The sequence below is a fragment of the Simochromis diagramma genome, unplaced genomic scaffold (genome assembly GCF_900408965.1).
Source record: "Simochromis diagramma unplaced genomic scaffold, fSimDia1.1 OVJJ01000216.1, whole genome shotgun sequence".
Taxonomy (NCBI): domain Eukaryota; kingdom Metazoa; phylum Chordata; class Actinopteri; order Cichliformes; family Cichlidae; genus Simochromis; species Simochromis diagramma.
This window is the reverse complement of record NW_024386883.1, coordinates 6,824,762-6,845,758: the sequence shown is the minus strand read 5'-3', so window position 1 is coordinate 6,845,758 and position 20,997 is coordinate 6,824,762. Positions and strand designations below refer to the sequence as shown.

Below are 20,997 nucleotides of genomic sequence, written 5' to 3'. Positions count from 1 at the left end.
CACACTGTCACACAATAAAACCCTTAAAATATTCTATTAATTTTATGTTATTTATATACATACTTATTATATAGTCTTGTAGTTTGCTTTCCTTTAGCTTCAACCTTGTTTCATCAAGGTGGAGTGGCACTCCCAATCTCTTTGTAATTGAATTGCAATAACAATGTAGGCTTTCTGTTCTATTCTATTCTATTCTATTCTATTCTATTCGATTGTAGGCTTAAACCTTGTAATGCAATTGTTGTATGCGGTTTACATAATGGTGCATTTACACTTCTATTCAAATAAATGACCTCTTAAGAAGTAGTATTGCTTCTCTGTAGACACTCCTCATAAGTGCTTTGTTTATCTCCAGCACACACACGGTTAATCGGGATTGACAAGCTAAGGGTAGTTGCGCATGCGCAGGTGGCGCTTACAGAGGAAACAGCCGGGGAGTAGTCAAACAGTGTACGATCACAGGGAAAGAGAAGGAGGGGGGTTAAAGGAGAGAAGATCAAAAAGTCAGGTTCAACTGGGCTTTCGCCCTCACAACACAATTATGCTCGTGTCTCCGCCGTCGCTTCCTCTCAGGTGTCCGCTTCCCGGTCGCTGAATGGCGCTGGTTACCGTGCAGCGTTCACCGACCCCCAGCACCAGCTCCAGCCCCTGCGTTTCGGTAAGAACCGCTTTTCCCTGAAGCCTCCTCTACTCCTTCTACGGCCTCTACCAAACTAACATCTCCTCGATACGGAGGGCGACTTGAGGCTTCATTTTTGGCTGTCTTTTTTTGTCGGCTGCTCACTGTGACCCAACTGCCTTGCCTTTGTGCTGCTGCGCATGCGTGACATATAGCTACCCATCATTTTCAGTTACAGTATTAGTCGCTACTAGCTGCTAAGTTAACCTGAAAATATCTTATTTCTTCTTATATACAATAAAAGGGTTAACTTGAAAGAAAATGACAGCACCTTTTGTTTTAATGCACACCGCTGCTTATATGCTCATTGTATGTACATTTCCGGTACTGTAAACGCTCAACTGGCAGTTAGTTGCTTTTACAGTATCCAGAATAGAGAAACTTTCAGCGATGGTGTGACAACAAGTCATGTCTGTTATTATGTAATGGTTTTTACCTGCATAACTTTAAATACGTGAAGTAGTCGCGTTGGTATTTGTCAAGTGACACGCGTGAGTGCAGGTATTTATTCTTACAACACTGGTGCAGTGTCCTGCCTTGTATGTAAACGAGGCTGTGGACGCGTCTTTTCTTTTTCTCTGCGGGTCTGTCACGTACCCAGACTGTCTCTCTGTCTGAATGCCTTCTATGTGTCTGCCTCTCTCTTCCTGTCTGTCTGTCTGCTTGTGTGTGTGTGCGTTTACTGAAGGCAGGAGTGTACCCAATGCAAAGCAGAGGAGCAGGTGGTTTTCCTGTTGCTACTCCCTTTGCTTGTCTGGTTTCTACAGAAACAGGGAACCCCATCAGACAGGCAGAAACAAAGGAAGTAATATACAAGCACACTCTGTTTACCATTAAAATGTTATCTGTTTCACACTTCTGTGTGTGTGTTTTATTGACATTATGTGAAAAAGTTGACCTATATTAACTTCCCAGTGTATGTTGCATTGTCATATAGTGTTTACGGATTAAATTACACATTAAGGTGAATTCCTTGGCTTACTGTACAGCCTTTAACGTAGATTCAGAGTGTGTGCTTACTCCAAGACGGAGCACAGTAGGGGAAAGCAATTTCCCTTGTTAACTTGCTACTTGGACCCAGGAGAAGATTAGATGAACTGTGTATTTTTTTTTTCCCCTCCTCCCAGCTTTGCCCCAAATCTCAACTACAATCAAGCTATTTTTCCACAAACTTTGTCAGTCATGGAATTTCTTTAGAGGGACCCTTTACCTTATAGCTCAGAGCAAACAGGTTCTGTGAGTAGGCATAATGATAACCTTTGTGCTATGTACACATATTTCTTAGGTAATTTGTCATCCAGGATGAAATGTAGTTGAAGGAGCTTTTATGTCTTATCACTGAGCAACAAGTAGCAAGGAGTCTTGTCTGCTAAAGTGTCTGTCTTTCAAGAAGTGATGGTGAATTGAGGAATGAGTGTGTGCTGTAAAAGTAAGCATGTGTGATTTTTTAGGAAGGTAAATAGGGCAGGGGTTGTGAAGTGTATGAAGCTTTTTGTAGTGGAAATGTGCTATCAAGTTGTAAGCCACATACATATTTTGGTAGCAAATTGTACAGACACTTACGGCTTCCTGTGCTTTTTTTTTTTTTTTTTTCCCTCCCCGTGTGTGTGAGTGTGTGTGCGTGGAGGGGGGGGGGGGGGGGGGATGTGACGCGTCTGTCTGTGTGCGACATGTCTACTAGCACTCTTCCTCCCTTTATATTAGCTTGAACCCTATGTGGAGTGAATGTATCTGCTCGCTGCGTTTACAGGCAGAGCACACACATACACACATGTTCATTTTAGGGTAGAAGCACTTTTGCATTGTGATAATCTTGGCTGTAACACGTAAGCACAGACTGATCTCTGGACATGCAGATCCCTGCCCAGACCGCATGTTCAGGCTTGACATTTCCATAAGCTTTGGAAAAAAAATCAATCATTTTCATACATATGCAAAATATGCAAAGTCTGTGTGTTTTCCAATCTAAACAAACACTAGATGTCATATCGTACTGTAGGACAAAGAACAGTAACAGAAACTTTGTCTAATCTGCTGTACTAAAGTTGATATTACAAATGCATCAATGCATTTTTCCCCTCCTGCTGCATACTCCGTTATGTCAAGCTCATTTTACATCAAAGGTGACATACAACCATAGAATTAAATTCCCCTTTTTGTCAATGTAAAGAAGTTTAACTACACATTTAGTACCTGAGTTTCAACAGGTTTTATCAGTGTTTATACATCCCAGGTCTCTTTGAGATTAAATTTTAGAAAATAAATGTAGTTCAGGTGCTGACTTATAAAAAAACATTTTGCATACAGGAACATTTTTTTGTTTAGTTGTTTATCTGTTAATTAATTACTTTGGTGTAGGATGAATAGCCGTAGAAGAGAAAGCTGGAAAAACTCAAAATACACTTTAAAGTTCAAAGATTTTGCCCTCCTTCACTTTTTCCAAAGCCGTCCAGTGGACCATTTTAGAGTCTTTGCTGGGCCAGTTTAGGCTCCTGGGCCTTATTTTTGGCACCCCTGCCCTAACCTGTTCTCAGTTTTCAATAACATGTACAACTAGGTGCTTTGAATTTTTAAAGTTTCTCAATAAAATCAGTATGATTGTAATCTTTGCAGCAGTAGATATTTTAATAGTATCGTTTCCAAAAGGCCAATTACTCAAATGTTCAGCACTAAGAGTTAGCGAGGTTCTAATTATGTCGCTTTGTTGTCTAGCACACCATCTAGCAATCCAACCAATAGTTTCTTAGTGAAACTGTACCAAGAAAGAATCGTGTGGAGCAGAAACTTTCTGTGACACCATTACTCCAGCATCAGGTTGTTTACATGAGTTGCTTTTAATTGCACAGGATCTGTTTTAAATATCTTGATTCTGAAAGCCCACAATGGAAATCTGCTTTGGACACTGTGGCTTAAAGGAGCTGGGAACCACCTTTTGCAGTTATTGCACTTAACTGGATCCACAGCAGTGTCACAAGACCTGGCAGTATATGATAACTTGAACCAAACTTTACAGTTCTATACTTCCTTCTCACACTGACACTGCATAAATTATCTACTGGCTGTATTAATTTTTTTTGTGATCTCCAATCAGGCTAGACCCCCTGAAGTAGCCCTGTATGTGTTTATTATTATTAAAATATATATACCTTTAATCTACTTTTGTGTGATGTTAATGTCATTAAAGGCTAGTTAAGCTCACACAGGGTGTAAACAAGATAAGTACAAGCATTACAAGATAAGGGCCAGGTATTTTATCAGCCACTGAGCCTTAGCATCCACGTTTGGCACATTTTTGTTTTCCACAACTTTCGGATTTAAATGTTTCTTTTTGTCTCTTCGTGTCTTCGTGTTCGTGTATGTGAGCTGAGAGAGACAGAGAGATTGTGTTATTCCCTGTCCAGCCACACCTTAAAAACAGACTGAGGTCATTTTCCTGGAGAGTGTGTAAATTGAGTTAAAGCTCTCTCTCTCTCTCTCTCTCTCTCTGTCTCTGTCTCTGTCTCGTGTCTCGTGTCTGTCAGGTCAGGCAGTGTTGAATGTTAAGCTGGATGCTTGTGCTTTTAATGTGTGTGTGAACATGGAAATATGCAAGTTAGTCTTTGTTACCCAAAATAGGACAGTGGGATTTCCTTTCTGTTCTCGTTTACCTTTTGTTTGCATGAATTGAGAGCTCATTTGAGTTTTTACTAAATTTGTTTATGGTGACGTTTTCTCTATTTAAAGATGGGCTTTCCTGTGATTTCTTTTTTTTTTTTTTTTTTTTTTTTAAATGGCACTTTTCTTTTAGAAGTTGGGAATCTAATATAACAATGCCAAAATTATGTTTTTGTGCAAAATTGTGGATTGGATGCTTTTTGGCAATTCGGTGTATAAAATATTATTTCCTTATTTAGAAAAGAAGAAGAGTTGACACTGCTGATATTGGCTCTGACTGCACTCTTATATGTTGACTTTGTAATGTTGTGCTGTTGCATTTCTCTTGTTCTCAAATGTATTTTTCTTATTTTATCTCCCCAGGAGTCAGGTAGCGGGGAGGATGACCGCCGCTCTCAGCCGAGGAGGTAAGATACTGACACACATTGAGCTCTGTGTGTTAAACTTGAAAGCATTTGGTTCACTGGACCAGAAATCCACTGGATATGTATGTTCTCAGTCTCAAAAAAAGCCAGTTCATAACACGGGGCATGTTAGGTTGTTACCCATGACCTCTCACCTGATCTGACCTGATCCGCACAAAGTGGGAGGAAAAAAAGGCTTTTCCCAAATACCCAGATAATAAATAATCATAAAATGTGTCTGATGCTGCAGGACTGCCTTTCTATACTGCTGTGACTTGAAAAAGGGCTCCTGTACTGTGTCATCATCTCATCACATCCACTGCTGTCCCTTATTACTTAAGAGTTGGAATTCTGGTTAATCCAGTTTCATTCAGCCACACTTGCAACTGGTTTTCGTCCCCTGATAATTGGCTACTTCCTTCCACTGCCCGTTGTGTTTATTTGTTCTGCCACTGAACACTTTTAGGTCTCCTCTGTTATGTTTGGCCCTTTAATAATCTTGAAATCACGCACTGAATGAGATAATAAACAGTGGCTTGCAGACAGCCCATTAGAGGGCAGCAGTATCTCTGTGAGTAACTTGCTATGTGGGTCAGGGGAACTGCACTGTTGATCCACGGGCAGATTGGTAACCACTCCCAAAGTCTCTGTGTCTGTTTGGTCATCGGAGCTCTTCATCATCCAGCTGAGATTTGTCTGTGTTTGTGCAGCTGCGACTGAAATCTGTGCTTGCTGTGTGCATGTTTGTGTGCACAGAGACAGGTACATGATCGAATATCACTCCGAGTTAGCTCCTAAAATGAATGTTATTATTTTTCGCTCTTTTATTCTTTACACAACTGGATAAGTGTGATATTTTAATGGAAATCAGGGATCCTGTGATGCATGTTGTTTTACATTACCATGCCTACACATATTTTCCAGTGCAGCATATTTAAAAAAAAAAAAAAAAAAAAAGGTGAAGCTGAATGAATAGCCTTACTTTGAGGTTACTTTGAAGTCAAGACAAAGCTCTTTTTTTATTATCATTGTGAAGCTTTGTGATATTGTCCCCCAGAGGGGAACGCCTGTGGTGTTTTTAATGCCCAGTTCACAGCTCGATTACAGGTTTGGGCGCGTTATAAGCGGGGATGTTCTGGGCCAAGATGATATATTTGATATAGTAGTTGTTTGACCTCTGAGCTGTTATTAGATGTTAAAATTTGGTTAAGCTTTATTTGTATTCATAGGCAGATCATTTGCTCTGGGTTGTAGGTCACTAAAACTGAAAGTCTTAAACTTCTTTTTGGAGCTGATACCAATGCAGATTTCGTAATACTTGTTTATTGGATATAATCAGCAGGGCAGCACAGCAAGAAGGTCCTGAGTTCAATTCCACCATCAGTCTTTCTGTGTGGAGTTTGCATGTTCTCCCCGTGTTTGCGTGGGTTCTCTCCGGATATTCCCGGCTTCCTCCCACAGTCCAAAAACATGCAGTTAGTGGGGATAGGTCAATCTAAATTGCCCATAGGTGTGAATCTGTGAGTGAATGCGAGTGCGAATGGTTGTTTGTGTCTCTATGTGTTAGCCCTGCGACAGACTGGCGACCTGTCCAGGGTGTACCCCGCCTCTTGCCCTATGACAGCTGGGATAGGCTCTAGCACCCCCCCCCCCCCCGCGACCCTGGAAAGGATAAACGGAAGCGAATGAATGGAATGAATGGATATAATCATGACATGATATTATCAGTTACAGGATTATTAGTAGGGCTGCACGATTAATCGTTAGAAAATCGCGATCTCGATTCATACTTATGTGCGATCTCATTTCCAAATGACAACGATTTAAAAAAAAAAAAAAAAAAAAAAAAGACGACGACGACGATTGTACTGCATTTTGATCCGGGACGTACTCTGCATGAAAACAAGCGCTCACTCTTCCTGCTCAACAAATGACAAGGGCGGAGCCTTATACCACGTGATACAGAAGCTGTTGCCGTGTGATTGCTAAAATTAGCAGGGAATAAAACAACGGAGAGCACGTCAGGGATGACAAGAAAGTGACAGGAGAAATCCGTCCGGTCCACCGCCCAAACATCAATACGGGAACCTTATACAGCGCTTCCCCTATACCTGTCGAACTTCCGCAGGCACAAAGAAATTACGGAGGCTATCACTTATCACTTGACCAAAGATATGGCTCCCATCAACACTGCAAAACGAGGGATTTAGGAAAATGATCAACACCCTAGACAAACGCTACACAGTGCTGTCCCGCAACTATTTTTCTATTGTTGCACTACCTGCTCTGTACATGCAGTGTCGACAACGGTGGAGACGGAATTTCAAGCAGTACAACATTTTGCGGGCAACACAAAACGTGAGACATTTGTTGTTTTTATGTTTATTTATTGTTTTTATGTTCAGTTTCAACTGTTACGAAGTTGCTGTGCAGTTAATAAGTGCAATAAATATTTATATTGGAAAAGAAAATCGTGAGAGAATCGTGATCTCAATTCTAAGCCAAAAAATCGTGATTCTCATTTTATGCAAAATCGTGCAGCCCTAATTATTATTATTATTCATTCCTTGTGTACAAAAAAAAATCATATCATATCCAAAAATGAAGAAACGCAAGAATACATGTTCATAAATTAAGAAAAGCATGTGCAAGGGGTGTTGCAGATAATTAGAGAGTGGATCTTTTTAGTTTTGTTTTTGTAGATGTTTCATTTGAAGGCAGCAAAAGTATTAAATTTCACTTTTTTCCCCAAGTTCAGTTTGAATAGGAGGTGCATCTAATGTTTTAAAACTCCTGTGACTTGTCAGTGTTAGCACTATGTTTAAATGAATGTAATCAGAGTGGAGGTAAGCCCACAGTCTTTGCAATAAAGTTTTTTAAATAAACACATGCTGCTCTCTCCTATTAGCTAAGGTGCACAATCCAACTTTTTATATAATAGACAATGTTAGGCAAAAAAATGACCTGTGGTAAATCACAATGCACTGTGATACAGACTCAAGAAGTTTTAAGGTAGATGGAGAAACTTGCATATAAACTGTATCACAAAAAAGTGCAGAAAATTTGTGGCTTGTGTCAGGATTTTTTTAATATATAAAAAACCAAACATTTTGTCTTTGATTTACTTGGAATGTATCTCCTACGTGAGACTTTGAGTGAGGGCATTAGTATGCAACAGTCTTTTTCACTGACGCAATGATATGACTGCCACTTTGTATCTTCTTCAGTTAAATTGTCAAATCTTGTTCACAAATTCAATTTTAAACTAATGAGTTCCACAGTCGCTGATTTCATACATCAGACCAACGGAAAGCCCTCAATCTGCTGCATAAATACACAGTCTCTGATATATCCTAGAGAGGTCATGAGAAAGGGCATGATGTGTAGGAATAAGTGAGCCTGTTCCCAGTATGATTGTTAGTTTGGGCAAAGAATACTGTAATAAAGAAAGAGTTCTTTGAGTTCATTTTCTTTTTTTTCTTTGTTGTTTTGCTTTAAAATCTTTGCAGAAATAAGACTATTTTCAGCATCTGAAATAAAAGTGAGCTCCTGTAAGGGCAGTTTCTAAAATTGCTTCCAAGCTAGATTATTAAATACACCTTTTAAGTATCTGTAGAGAGATTTTTTTCCCCAGCTGTCCATGTCTCCTTCACCCACACTGTCAGATCATTTAATTGTATAAAAATCAGTGTAACTATTAATGAGTGCTAGCCGAGTCTTATTAAAGTCATATTTCTGTGTTTTAGTTGAAGGTAAAAGACGAGAATTATTTTCAAAAGTAAAGAAATTAACACACATGTAGGGTATAGCAAAAGGAAAAAATAAACTGATGCTGTGTGTGCATTTTTCATTTCACTGTTTCTTTAAGTTCAAGCTGCATGTTGCATATTCACAATTCCAGCAGCCATTCACTAAAGCTGAGCCTGTCCACTGAATTCACGTTCCCAAAGTCTCAGAGGCAGTCTGTTCGTTTTTCCCCCCTCCCCGCTGCTGACGTCTGTGCCCGCTGCGCCGTACAAGTCAGCAGCTGCAGCAGAGCTCATCTCTGACACAGGTAGTGAGATTCATTCAAACTGGAATAAGGCTTCAGTGAGGCAGCGCGCCTGCCTGCGTAAGCAAGCCCCACTGCAGTGCTGCTGATTAAAGCCAGTGACATCAGCAAGTTGGTGACATCAGCAAAAAGCAGCAACATCACTGGCGGACCATGCAGAGGGGAAATTAGGAGAAAGAGAGGTTATTTATTATGACTACAATCGGAGAGTATTTCTGATCTCTTATAATCTCATAGTTCTGTAGTCAGAGGAGGGGAAAAGTGGAACAAAGGATTATATGTCTGAATGGGACTCATTTCCATTTGTGCTACATTTATACATTTGTGTGCCTCTACAGATTTGTATTCATTCTTGTGTAATTCAGATATACTGTAGTCATGCTAACAGGCTGATTTATTAGACTTCTTGTTGGTGTGTGATGCTCATCGCAGATGTTTAACAGGTTATGTGTGATTCAAAGAAATACTGTAAAGTCTGGGTGTGTGAATGTATACACAAGGTGAAGCTGCGATCACTAAGGTGACTGTCTTGTGTTTGCATGTTTGGAAACATGAGAGCAGCAGAGTGTCTGGTGTCTACATGTAAAAACTACATCCTGGCATTCGCCACTTGCTATTGGATGGTTTGAATTTCAGCAGTCAAAGGGGGAGAATAGCCAGGTGGAACTTGAGAGATGGGTTCAACATCTCACACATAAACATGTGGGTTGCTGAGAGTCTGTAAATCCCAAAGGTGGGAATGAACAACCCCGTGATTATTCTTAGCTATCCCTCCAGCGCCCTTACAAGAAGATGCCACAGATCTTTCCCTAATCAATAACACCGGTTAAAGTCAGGAGGGAGGTGGTAGGGATTTTGAAGGGGTCGATGTGAGAGGCCAACAGGGAGATGAGAGGGAGAGTGGAAAAGTGGCCGTCAGGTTAAGCTGTTATTAGTTGATGAGGAAGGCCTCCCTGTGATTGTTTGTAACATGTGTCTGCCTCTGCTTAGAAACTGGTAAGTTTTTAGATACCTGTATCATTATCTGTTCTGCTTATAGCTCTGATCTTTATCAGTTCCCTTATTGATATGTTCAGGAAAACCACACCTGCTTCATTATCTCTGAGTCTGACCACTGGGCAGGGGAAAAAACGCTCACATGTGACTCAGGTCTGCAAAAATTTCACATCATTATCAGTTTGCAACTGCCAGGAGTGATAGAAAATGGGTAAGATTAGATACGCAGTCAGATGTCACATCATTGCTTTACAATATAACATGACTTAAGATGAATTTTGGATCAAATTGAATTTAAACAAGTTACAAAATAATTCATTCAATTTGTAAAAGGATCCCACTTCCCATCCCTTCTCCTGCTTTATATATCACTGCTTATTCTTTATCTACTTAAAGCTTGACTGTACTGTTACACCATTTATTGTTCACGCTGTGATACATTTAACCACATGTGACTCTGCAGTCTAATAAATAAACGCTTTTCTCTTTGTAAGGATCTCTCAGACGAGGTCAAAATCTGTAGCTTCATTGAGCTCATCAGCCCAGTTCATCGGTTGCCTCTTGGGTCAGAGACACAGGTCGACCTAAGAGGAAAAACACCACACTGCAGTTGTTTATCCCGGGATATAAACTGGCAGTCAGCTGGTGGCCAAATAGTTACCCTTAGTTTGTAATTGAAACCACAAGGGATCAACAAGCAGCACAACCAAGTCTAAGGTCAAGTTTCTACTTAGTTCACAGGCAGCCTGAAATCTCCTTCCAGGTTTCTCAATCTCTTTTTTTCTGTTGTTGTTGTTGTCATGCTGTTGCTGGATACACATTCAGTGTCAGGTTATGGTTATAAGAACTAGGGGTGTACTGATTTTGAAATACCCCTGTCTAATATAACAATTGAACCTATCAACCTTGCTTAAAAGCTTTCTACCCTTTATTATTTGCATATTTTTATGGGTTTGTTACCTTAAGAAGAAGCAAAAATTCATTACTGTTAAAGATTGTACTAGCCTATGAACAGAAAAACATTTCCTCTCAGATGTTATTGTGGAGAAAATGAGAAAATACTGTGGTGTTGTTAAGGTGCTGATAAGCAGCTCAAAGTGTGTGTGTGTGTGTGTGGGGGGGGGGGCCTCTCTAAAGTAATGCTTTCTGGGATTGCTTGGTTAGTTTTCCAATCAGGCTGTCAGCCAGACACATAGGCACATCCACATTTTAAAAAGAAAAAATGTCTTAATTATGGAGAGTTTTTATGTAGCGTCTAGCTCTCTTATTCGTTATGTTGACACAGCTGGAAATTGTCATTATTTGTTATTCTTACATTTGGCGTTTTTAAAATGTGCATGAGGCATCATTTTAAAGCAGCCACTTCCTTCTGCGTGTTACGTGGAAAAACATGGTGACCCAGGAACAGCGTGAGGAATTTCAGTGACGTCTCGAGGCTGTTGTAAAGCATATAGGAATGCCACCGACTGCCATTCTGACAGTTAAACACTTTTATCCGGGTACTTGTGGCTGTCTTTCTTGCACACTTTCACCATGTCTCCAATAATTCCTCGTAGTCTTCCTCAGACTGCTGTTGTCACGGATTGGACCATGTGTGTCTCCTCCCCCTCAGCGGCAGGATTTACCGCAGCCTGCTGCAGACACTTCAAACAGCAGACCATGGATCAGATGTTCTGAGGCACCTGCTCTGTCACAGGCGCTCTAAAATATGTTAGTGCTTTGTCGCTTTATAATATTAGATTGTTCCGCTCTATGAAATCTGTCGGTTTAGAGCTAATTTTCTAAATCTGCGATTAAAAAAAAAAAAAAATTGAACAAAAACGAAGCACCGTGTGGTCTTAGAGCAGAGCTTCTGCGTCTTCACAACTTTACTTCGCACATCGTCGACTGTCGTCTCCGCGCGCCCTGCCCGCACTCCGGGAGCAGCGATGCCTCCCGGCGTTGTGACCGCCCCGCGGAGCTCGTCGGCCGGCTGCTTCTGCGCCTGCTGCGGGGTGAAGATCAGACCGTATTTTACCGAGAACTCTGTGATCTCTCAGGTGGAAATTTATCAGCTGTAAGTTGCCGTGCTCACAGTCCGGAGCTTTTCTTGCTTATAGTAACGATAACACTACATGAATTATTATATTGCCTGCAGTGCCATGTTAATGGTCTACTCCAAACTTCAGCATAGACTTAGTGTGCACCTGTATGAACATGTGGTTTTTCTCTTAATGACTTCATAAGAAGGATATAGCAGCACAGCAGCTGAACGAGTGGCTGCAGGAACAGGTTTCCTTCCCTTTGCTTCCTTTTTGAGATATCTGCCAGATGCTTTTACTCATCTGCTAGGATGCACTTCTCTCCACCCACCTTTAGCTGTTCCTTAAATGCATCCTGAGGGGGGGCACAGCAGAGCAAGGCACACGATGTACCTTCAGCAGAATCAGGGGATGTGATTATTTTGTCTTCATTGTGAAAGCCACGGAACGACACTTGCATTTAATTGGAAATTTATGGCTTGGAAGAAGCATGTCAAGATATAATTTGCACAAACACTTCATTAGCACTTGAGTTAGACATCTGTCTAGTATTTGCTTGTGTGAGTCTGTGTGCAAGCCCAGCTGTCAGCCTCTGTCCTCTCTGGCATTGTATTGCCTCTGACATATTCTTGGTCTGCCTGCAGCACAGTGCATCAACAGAAGGACTTATTTGTCAGCGTTTTCAGTGATTCCAATGCATTCACTTCTTGATTTTTGTTGATCAATGGCTTTTTTCAATATAAAAAGTTAACTAGGATGCACTATGCTCGCGCAGATATTTGTCCAGTGTTCTGTACGTCATCTCATGAAGAAAATTGGGTGTGTGCAAGTCAGCGTGGGTGTCAGAGACTCTTAACATCCACTTTTTCTAACTTGGAAACTTGCATGAAAGTTTTCTTAGTTTGCCATAATTGTCACTTCAGTAATGACTGCTGTCCATTGCAGGTTTATCCTTCTTTGCCTTTGTTTCCTTTCCTCCCGCATCATCACAGCAGACAACAACAACATGACTTCCTGTCTTTGACGGTCTTTCCTTAGCTCAAGCCTATATTTAAACTTGCTGCCCAGATGGAGTGACAAATTAGTCAGCGATCGCTGGTGTTACTGGTGATTTTGCTTTTACTCATCATCACAGAAGACAATGAGACTTTGTCTTTCTAGCTCACATTGTGAGGGACAAAGCCTGTGTGTAGTAGTAATAATAATAATGACAATAATACTGCTTATAATAATAGCAGAATAATAGGCAGGCGTCAGATATCTTAAGTCCATTACGTAAGTCTGTTGTTCAGACCACGAAGAAGCTTAGCTGGGACTGCCATCTTAATCAGAAATTGTCCCATTATTGTGTTGTTTTGGAAAATATGAGTGTTTTCTAAGAAAGCATTGAACTGAATAACTACTATTGAAATGCATTCAACTTTAATACTACAAAATCACCCGTACTTCATATTCCGCTTTTTGTTTTTCTTTCTTCTTTTTTTACATTTGGGGGAATAAAAATCAGCATAATGAAACAAGTGTGTTTATGTCTGTATGTCACCACTGTAACAGTTCAGACCAACATAACTCATTAATTCACATAAATTTATGAAAAAATGCTTGTCATAAATTTCCATCAGCCAAAATGATTTCTGTTGCTTCATTCTGTGCAACATTCCAGGATAATGTACTTTTCAAATGATGGAGACTGGCTTAAAATCCACACATTTGAGAAGCTACAAATTAGAATTTTTATTGAAAATGTCTGAAAATAATAAAGTGTCTCAAGTTCTGCTCTTTGCGCTTTCTGTCAGTGGACCTTGGAGAAACTTAACAAAAAGTCAGTAAAAGCTGTAAAGTCTTCCAAGGATGAGTTTTGTGATAGATGTGTGGGTGGATATTGCTCACCGTTCAATCTTTTCTGTCTTTGTGCAGCATCAGTGAAAGTTTCCTGACCGTTAAGGGCGCTGCTCTGTTCTTGCCTCGAGGAAATGGCTCCTCTTCTTCGTCTGCCTCCCGTTTCTCCCAGCTGCGCAGCAAACATGCAGGTGAGGTGAAAATTCCCCCTCAGCAGCCACTGACTGTTTAACTTTTGCCATCTTGCGTCATGTATGCGTTACTTTCATCTTGCCAGGAGATATCCAGCAGCACCTACAGACAATGTTTACTCTCCTCAGACCAGAGGACAACATCAAACTGGTGGGTACCCATAAAAACACAAATAAAAGTCTCACTGATTTTATTTAACTGTCAAGTCACAAACTGCGTTTTGTTTTGTTTTTTCCTTCTCTAGGCGGTTCGTTTGGAGAGCGCACATGCTCAGATCACCCGCTACATGGTGGTGGTCTCAACCAATGGTCGGCAGGACACGGAGGAGAGCGTGGTGCTAGGAATGGATTTTAGCCCTGTAGATGGGTGAGAGTGACACACAAGATTTTAGGTACCTGCTGGTTTTGGTGTTCTGGTTAAAGATATAACAGGAAAACTGTTTTCCCCACTCAGCTCGTGTTCTGTTGGGCTGGTTTTGCCCCTGTGGAGCGACACCTTAATACATCTAGATGGAGACGGGTAAGCAAATTCTTCAGCACAGGACACGTTAAACATGAGATAGCTAAGATTTTTAACTCGCTATACTTCCTCTGTTCCTGCTCACAGGGGTTTCAGTGTATCAACTGACAACAGGGTGCATGTATTCAAGCCTGTTTCTGTGCAAGCCATGTGGTGAGTCATACTGGATAATTGGTACAGCTGTGGATATTTTTATTGTTCGCTGGTTTCTGTTTTTTCCCATTTTATTTAGAAGTCATGTTTTTTTTGTTTGGTTTTTTTTCCTGACAGGTCAGCCCTCCAGTCACTCCATAAAGCCTGCGAGGTGGCCCGTAGTCATAACTACTTTCCAGGCAGCTTGTTCCTCACCTGGGTCAGCTACTATCAGAGCAGGGTCTCCTCCGACCAGACCCGCATCAACGAGTGGAACGCCATGCAGGACGTGCAGTCACACCGTGCCGACTCTCCAGTTCTCTTCTCTGACGTGTAAGTAGCCAAGTGATGTTTGTCAGATATGTTCTCTATGTGGAAAACCGATAGACATGAACTTATTTCATATATTCTTCCACCATCATAATGTTTCTACAGACCTACAGAAAGAGAGCTGACTGAGCGTCAGATCAAAGCCAGTTTGCGGGAAATCATGATGCAGAAAGATCTTGAGAATGTCACCTGCAAAGAGGTGAGTCTGCTTCGAGCATCTCCCAGTCAAAGAAAATGTTTGGAAAATGCCATGCTATTTTATTTATTTATTTATTTATTTTTTAGTCATTGTTGTGTGACTTTACATTTTGCCTGCACGTGTCTCTTTCTGTCCTGGATGTGTTCTTTAGATCCGAACAGAGCTGGAAATGCACATGACATGCAATCTGCGAGAGTTCAAGGAGTTCATCGACAATGAGATGATTGTCATTCTGGGCCAGATGGACAGTCCTACGGAGATCTTTGACCACGTGTTCTTGGTAGGTTAACCTCTGAAACACCTCTGTTGCTTTTAGCAGCAGAGAATATAAAATGTTTCTGATCTCCCACGCCTGTATCCCCGGATCTGATTCTCACAAAGTGCAAGATAGTGTTGTGTAATTTTAAATTCAGCACAGTTTTAAGTTACTTTGCTGTTGTTGGGTTTGGGGAACTCACTGTATGTCAATCATTTCTTCTCACTGGACTTCAGCATTATGAAAAGCTTATTGGAAGGTGCTGAACAAGTCTGAGGATTCCTTTTTGTTTCCTGCAGGGATCTGAGTGGAATGCATCAAATCTGGACGAGTTACAGAACTGTGGGTAAGGACGGAGGGGGGAAAAAAACCCCAATACAACAAAACTGACTGTTCGGAACAAAAAAACTAAAACTTGCTTTATTAGGATGAAATTAAATGTTCTTCATTCTGTTATACCAACAAGCTCAGTTTTACAAATCAGTACATACCTACATACCCCTCTCTCATCTAAGGCTCATCTTTCCTCTCGCTCATGTCTTTCTGTCACTCAGAGTTCATTACATCCTGAATGTAACAAGGGAGATTGATAACTTCTTTCCCGGTGTTTTTGAGTACCACAACATCCGTGTGTATGATGAGGAGGCCACTGACCTGCTTGCCTATTGGAATGACACCTACAAGTTTATATCTAGAGCCAAGTGAGTTTGAGATGTTTCATCCTCTCTTTTTTTTTTCCTGCGAGGAATGAGATCTATCGAGAATGACAATCATTCTTAATATCTACCCTAGGAAATCTGGGTCCAAGTGCCTGGTGCACTGTAAAATGGGGATTAGCCGGTCTGCGGCCACAGTGATAGCGTATGCCATGAAGGAGTACGGCTGGGATTTGAAAAAAGCCTTTGATTACGTCAAAGAGCGTCGAACTGTTACCAAACCCAACCCCTCTTTTATGAGACAGTTGGAGGAGTATCAGGGAATACTCATGGCCAGGTACACACACACACACACACACACACACACACACACACACACACACACACACACACACACAGAGACATCATCCATGGTAATGCAAATATTGATACTGGCAGAAAGAAGTGCATTATCAAAATCTTATAAAACAATGTAAAAAAAAACAAACAAAAAAAACCCCAAAAATATTCCTCTGTCAATTTCATGCAAAGAATTCTGAGAAGTGATATGTTACTTCATTTTCACTTTCTTCCGCAGCAAGCAGAGGCACAACAAACTGTGGCGTTCTCACTCTGATAGCGATCTGTCTGAACACCACGAGCCACTCTCCAAATCCTACGCACAGCCCCACAGCCTGGGCCGCTCAGATCCCCACAACCAAGCCAGCAACATAACTGGTCCCTCGGTAAAAGAACTGCTGGAATCACTGGGAAGTTCTACTGGCAGCAAAGCAACACACTCAACTAGTCAGCCAGATACGGGCATCCATTCCAATCAGCTTAGCTCTTCTTCCTTTAAAGGTGCGGCAGCTCAATCAGGTCATGCTGAAGCATCTCGTTCTGCTGTAGGTCGGAGCAGCCGGCAGGACCGTCCTTGTTCTGACTCCACAGCTGCTTCTGTGTCTCTGTTATCTCCTCCGCTGTCCAATGGCGTATATGACTCTGGGAATCGGCCCATGTTACCTCCTGTCTCTCAACCAAGGGCCGCCACTGTGGTGCCTGAGCCTCCAAAGACCGATAAGGTGACTGTTGCACAAAGTGTTTTGGTGGGCCAGCCTCATCCACCTCCCTCCCTTCACCACCTCCCCCACTCTCCTGCTCCATCTCCAAATCTAGCCGATGGAGTTCTAAAGCCACAGGTGTTGTCCTGTTCTCCTTCTGTAAAAACAGTGCTTGTGTCAGTGCCTGAGCCTACCGCAACACAAACCCCAAGCACAAAGCAGGCTGGACCCGACTGCCTCTCTGCCCCAGCGCTTGTCAAAAACCCAGACTGTGCCCAACAGACATATGGCTCATCTTTGGACAGTTTGGCAGCCCAACATCCGTCCACTAACGATTTTATCACTTATCCTAGTGCCATTCCACATGAAAATGTGCTGGTGTTCGGCCACAGTGCAGACCACATCAACTTTTTCAGTGCCAGGGAAAAATTTAAGGGGATGAGTCTAGATGGGAAAACTCACTGTACTGCAGCGCAGCAGTCGCACCAGCTGAAGAGTTGTGGCAAAGAAAACCAGCCACCACTGCAGGAGGTCTCCACCAGTGAGGGGAAGGATGAAGGGAAAAGAAAGGTAAACAATGCTTGTAGCAAACTTTCCCAGACAACTCTAAACATTTCCAGATTTGGGCCGCATATAGTCTCCACCCGTGCTCTGGCAGTGGGCTCGGGTTGGCTGTGTATAATGTAGCCACATGTATGGATGTTATGATCTGTTTCCAGGCTGCTCTTGTGTGAGATACTCACAAAATATGAAATATTTTTACATATATATTTAAGATACTTGGGACTGAACTGAACCCATAACAGTTCCTATCAATCTTACCAGATTTATTCAGAATGGTTTTTGGTTCTTAAGCTATGTTGCGCCACCTGGTGGCACATCTCTCACAATTACATTGTGATTGTAGCAATGCTTTCATTGTGCTTTTAAATTAATGGTCTTTTATATTATATCTATTATTTTTTTCCAGAAAATGCCTGTGCAGGTCACAGGCCTGAAGCCCAAAGAGACTTCGCCTCTTGGCTCTGATAGCCAGACTGAACCTCAAGGTCCCCAGGATCAGGATGTGAGGAAGTTGAAGCAGGAAATTGAAGATAGTGTTGTTCTGGCACACAAGGAATCTGGGGATATAGAAACAGAATTGAAAGAGGAGGAAGAGGAGGCCCCCGCTTGTCTTTACAGTGACTGGACACGAGGGTCGGTGCGACGTGTTACACAGCAGCTGGAGCAAAGAATGAAACAGGAGCATGAGACCCCGCCTCTCTCTTCTTCACCGCCTTCTCTCTCTGGCTGTACCTCCAACTCTCACCGGCGTCCACACAGCATCCATTGTGCAACGTTGTCTACTTCCCACGATGCATCTATTTGCTCACAGGCATCTGCAGTTCACACGGTGCACAAGGATCAGGGAAAGGAGGATGGGAAGTCTGGACCAGCTGAAAGTGAGGGCACTCATGCTGCGATGGGGGCTCTTGGGGATAACGAAAAAAGCACAAAAGGACAGAAACTCCGGCCTGCTGAAACTAGATTGCTCTCTACCTCTTCTCCTTTCCACCACTCTCCCCATTCTCCCTTTGCGTCTGTGAACTTCCTGTGTCTGGAGGGCGTCACTGAGCTCGAGTCGGGCACAGACTGGGATTGTCCCACAGAAGGACCCCACAGTGACATTTTCAAGAGGGAGACGTGGGAGACTTTGTGTGAGCTGGGTGCCTTCCTGCAGCAGGTGAGCATGGCTGGAAAGTGCAAGGCCAGGTGTTTTGGTCAGGCGCAGAAGCGAGGTGGCAGTATCCAGAAGAGGGTTCAAGAGGTGGAAGCCAGGATTCGTCAGGCAGGGCTGACCCCTCCATCCATGATGAAGCGCTCAGCCTCCCTGGCTAAACTGGGCTGCTTGGAGCTGCTCGCCAATGACTTGAGTGACTGGGAACTTAGCCGTTCCACTGTAGCTTCACCCTCGGCACAACACCCACTCCATTCAGCCAGCGACGAATCCAAGAAGCAGCGGGTTCACAACTCTCCTTCCTCCACTGTCCAGCAGCCAGAGATCCTTGAGACAACCACTCAGAGGCTTCCTAAAGCTGGAGAAACCTCAGCAGTCTCTGCACCATCAAATCCGAATCCTCACAGTGGAAAGCCTTTAAACTTTGGCCGAGAATCTCTGCACTCACCTGGGCCAACACTTCTGACAACAAGGCAGCAATACGGAAGGACTCACCCGCTGAGGCGGCTTAAGAAGAGAACTGTTAGCACCCTTTACCACACCATGTAACCCTCAGCAGGTGTGCATCTGTGTACGTGTGCATGAGAGAAAGAGAGAGAGATAACGTGCCCGTCAGAAACGAAAGTCAAGTGCATATTTTGGATTTATTTAGCAAAACAAGCCGACGCCTCTTGCCTTAAGGGATGTGTTTAGTAGTTTCTTTTTTCCCTCTTCTGTAAAAATCCGTGATATGGGAATCTGGTCTCGGCACAGGAAAAGCGGCAAGGCTACGACAGTCCCAGTTAACTGAGACTGAAATAAAACACTTTGAGAAGATAAAACAAAAAAAGAAAAGAAAATGTCATCCAGAGATGTACATGGGTCACATGTTTGAAATGTTAATAATACCCAAGCGTGCACATACTCATCACATCGTTGCTGGTTTCTCCTTTAGTCGACTTGATATTTTTGGCTGTCAAACGTAATGTTAGCTGGAATGTAGCCTCTGTTTCCCCTCTTCTCATGCTTTGACGTCTCTTCAGAAAAATGTGCCATTTATGCTGGAGAAAACGGTCCCTCTTGTATAATCTGGTAACTATGTTGGCAGAAAGAAAAAAAAGAATATAAATAAATAAATCACACCAACACCTGCTTGTCAAACCGGCTGATTTGGTCCTGAGCATAAAAGTCGTTGGACGGAGACTCTTCGTCGCGACAGAATAATCCCAGTGAAAGTCAGTCGTGAAGCTCTGACTCTTCCCTCAGTGTAAGCTGCATACGCAGGTTTTCACCAGTTTATTTGAGCATAATGAAAAGAGAAGAGGCCTGCTTTTTGTTTAGTTTGTTTTAACTACACAATACCTCAGTAAGTCAACCAAATCTGACCTGCACAAACATCCGACTCCGGGTTCCTGGAATGTACTTCTCAATCAGAAACACGTTTGACTTCATCACTCAGTAAACTGTCTCTCCTCACACTCCAGATGCCACACAAACTAGAGTTTTGTTTATGTTTAACTGTGTGAGAGAGAGTAGGTCAGGGTGCTGGGGTTTAAAGGCAGAGTGTATATTTGTGAGTTTTTGGCTATGTTCTCTTTGGGGATGTAAAGGTTGTATATTGTGACTGTTGATATTTTAGGATCTCCCTGTTTTTTGTTTGTTTTTTTTAGATCTGGTTTGTGTCTGTGTGAGTGAGACTGTGTAGCACAACTTTACCAAGTGAGCGTGCACTTTTTATTTTATTTTAATGGATCTTTATGTCTTTTGTAAACTTTTTAGGAGCGTGCCTGTGATTGGCAAGTGAAGCTTCTCTGCAGCCTATCAGAAATGTCTGTACAGAGACGTGTGTCATACATGCACTTTACTCCCTTTTTAATTTTAATTGTGGCTTTTTTTTTAAGTGTTTTGCTACTTTGGGGGAGCATGCTTATGTAGTAGGAACTGTTGGGTGTGTGTGTATTGTCTGTGTAAATATTATTTTATATCACGTGCTTTAACTGTGACCATTAAACAATGGAAATTAAGAGTCGGGCTTACTGTGATTCTTTCCCTCACGTTTTCTTAATGAACAAACTAATTTGGCTTCATTCTACATACATTCACATTTACTGTGAATGTATGTAAAAATGACTCTTCCTGTTTTTCTCTTAGTCAGCTACACCGTTTAGCATTTTTCAGCATTTTTTTTTTTTTTTAATGACTCATTATCCTGCTGGAAGCAGCTATCAGAAGATGGGTCATAAATGAATGAACCTGGCAACAGTACAGTAGGTAGGCTGTGGTGTTTAAACGATGCTAAGTTGGTACTAAAGGGTCCAAAGTGTTCCAAGAAC

General features: G+C 42.0%; 1 protein-coding gene across 2 annotated transcripts; it reads left to right on the top strand.

The window, feature by feature from the left end:
* Window positions 1–389: 389 nt before the first annotated feature.
* ssh2b (slingshot protein phosphatase 2b) lies at window positions 390–20,690 on the top strand. 2 transcript variants are annotated; one of them, XM_040031940.1, is made up of 15 exons: window positions 390–658; window positions 4,697–4,740; window positions 13,723–13,835; window positions 13,922–13,986; window positions 14,081–14,202; window positions 14,290–14,355; window positions 14,443–14,508; window positions 14,626–14,820; window positions 14,923–15,016; window positions 15,168–15,296; window positions 15,572–15,618; window positions 15,827–15,973; window positions 16,065–16,265; window positions 16,506–17,538; window positions 17,939–20,690. In XM_040031940.1, the coding sequence occupies exons 1-15, from the start codon at window positions 596–598 to the stop codon at window positions 19,232–19,234; spliced, it is 3,681 nt and encodes a 1,226-aa protein (XP_039887874.1). In that variant the 5' UTR covers window positions 390–595; the 3' UTR covers window positions 19,235–20,690. The 2 variants fall into 2 exon arrangements, with proteins under 2 accessions (XP_039887874.1, XP_039887873.1); XM_040031939.1 differs by lacking the exons at window positions 390–658; window positions 4,697–4,740 and adding an exon at window positions 7,315–11,840.
* Window positions 20,691–20,997: the final 307 nt, after the last annotated feature.

Bases quoted from the DNA above. Each gene is read 5' to 3' on its own strand.
- ssh2b (XM_040031939.1), top strand. From the start codon at position 11,713: ATGCCTCCCGGCGTTGTGACCGCCCCGCGGAGCTCGTCGGCCGGCTGC. The intron at 14,356-14,442 runs GTAAGCAAATTC...TCCTGCTCACAG, and splicing joins ATACATCTAGATGGAGACGG to GGGTTTCAGTGTATCAACTG. The intron at 14,821-14,922 runs GTAAGTAGCCAA...ATGTTTCTACAG, and splicing joins CCAGTTCTCTTCTCTGACGT to ACCTACAGAAAGAGAGCTGA.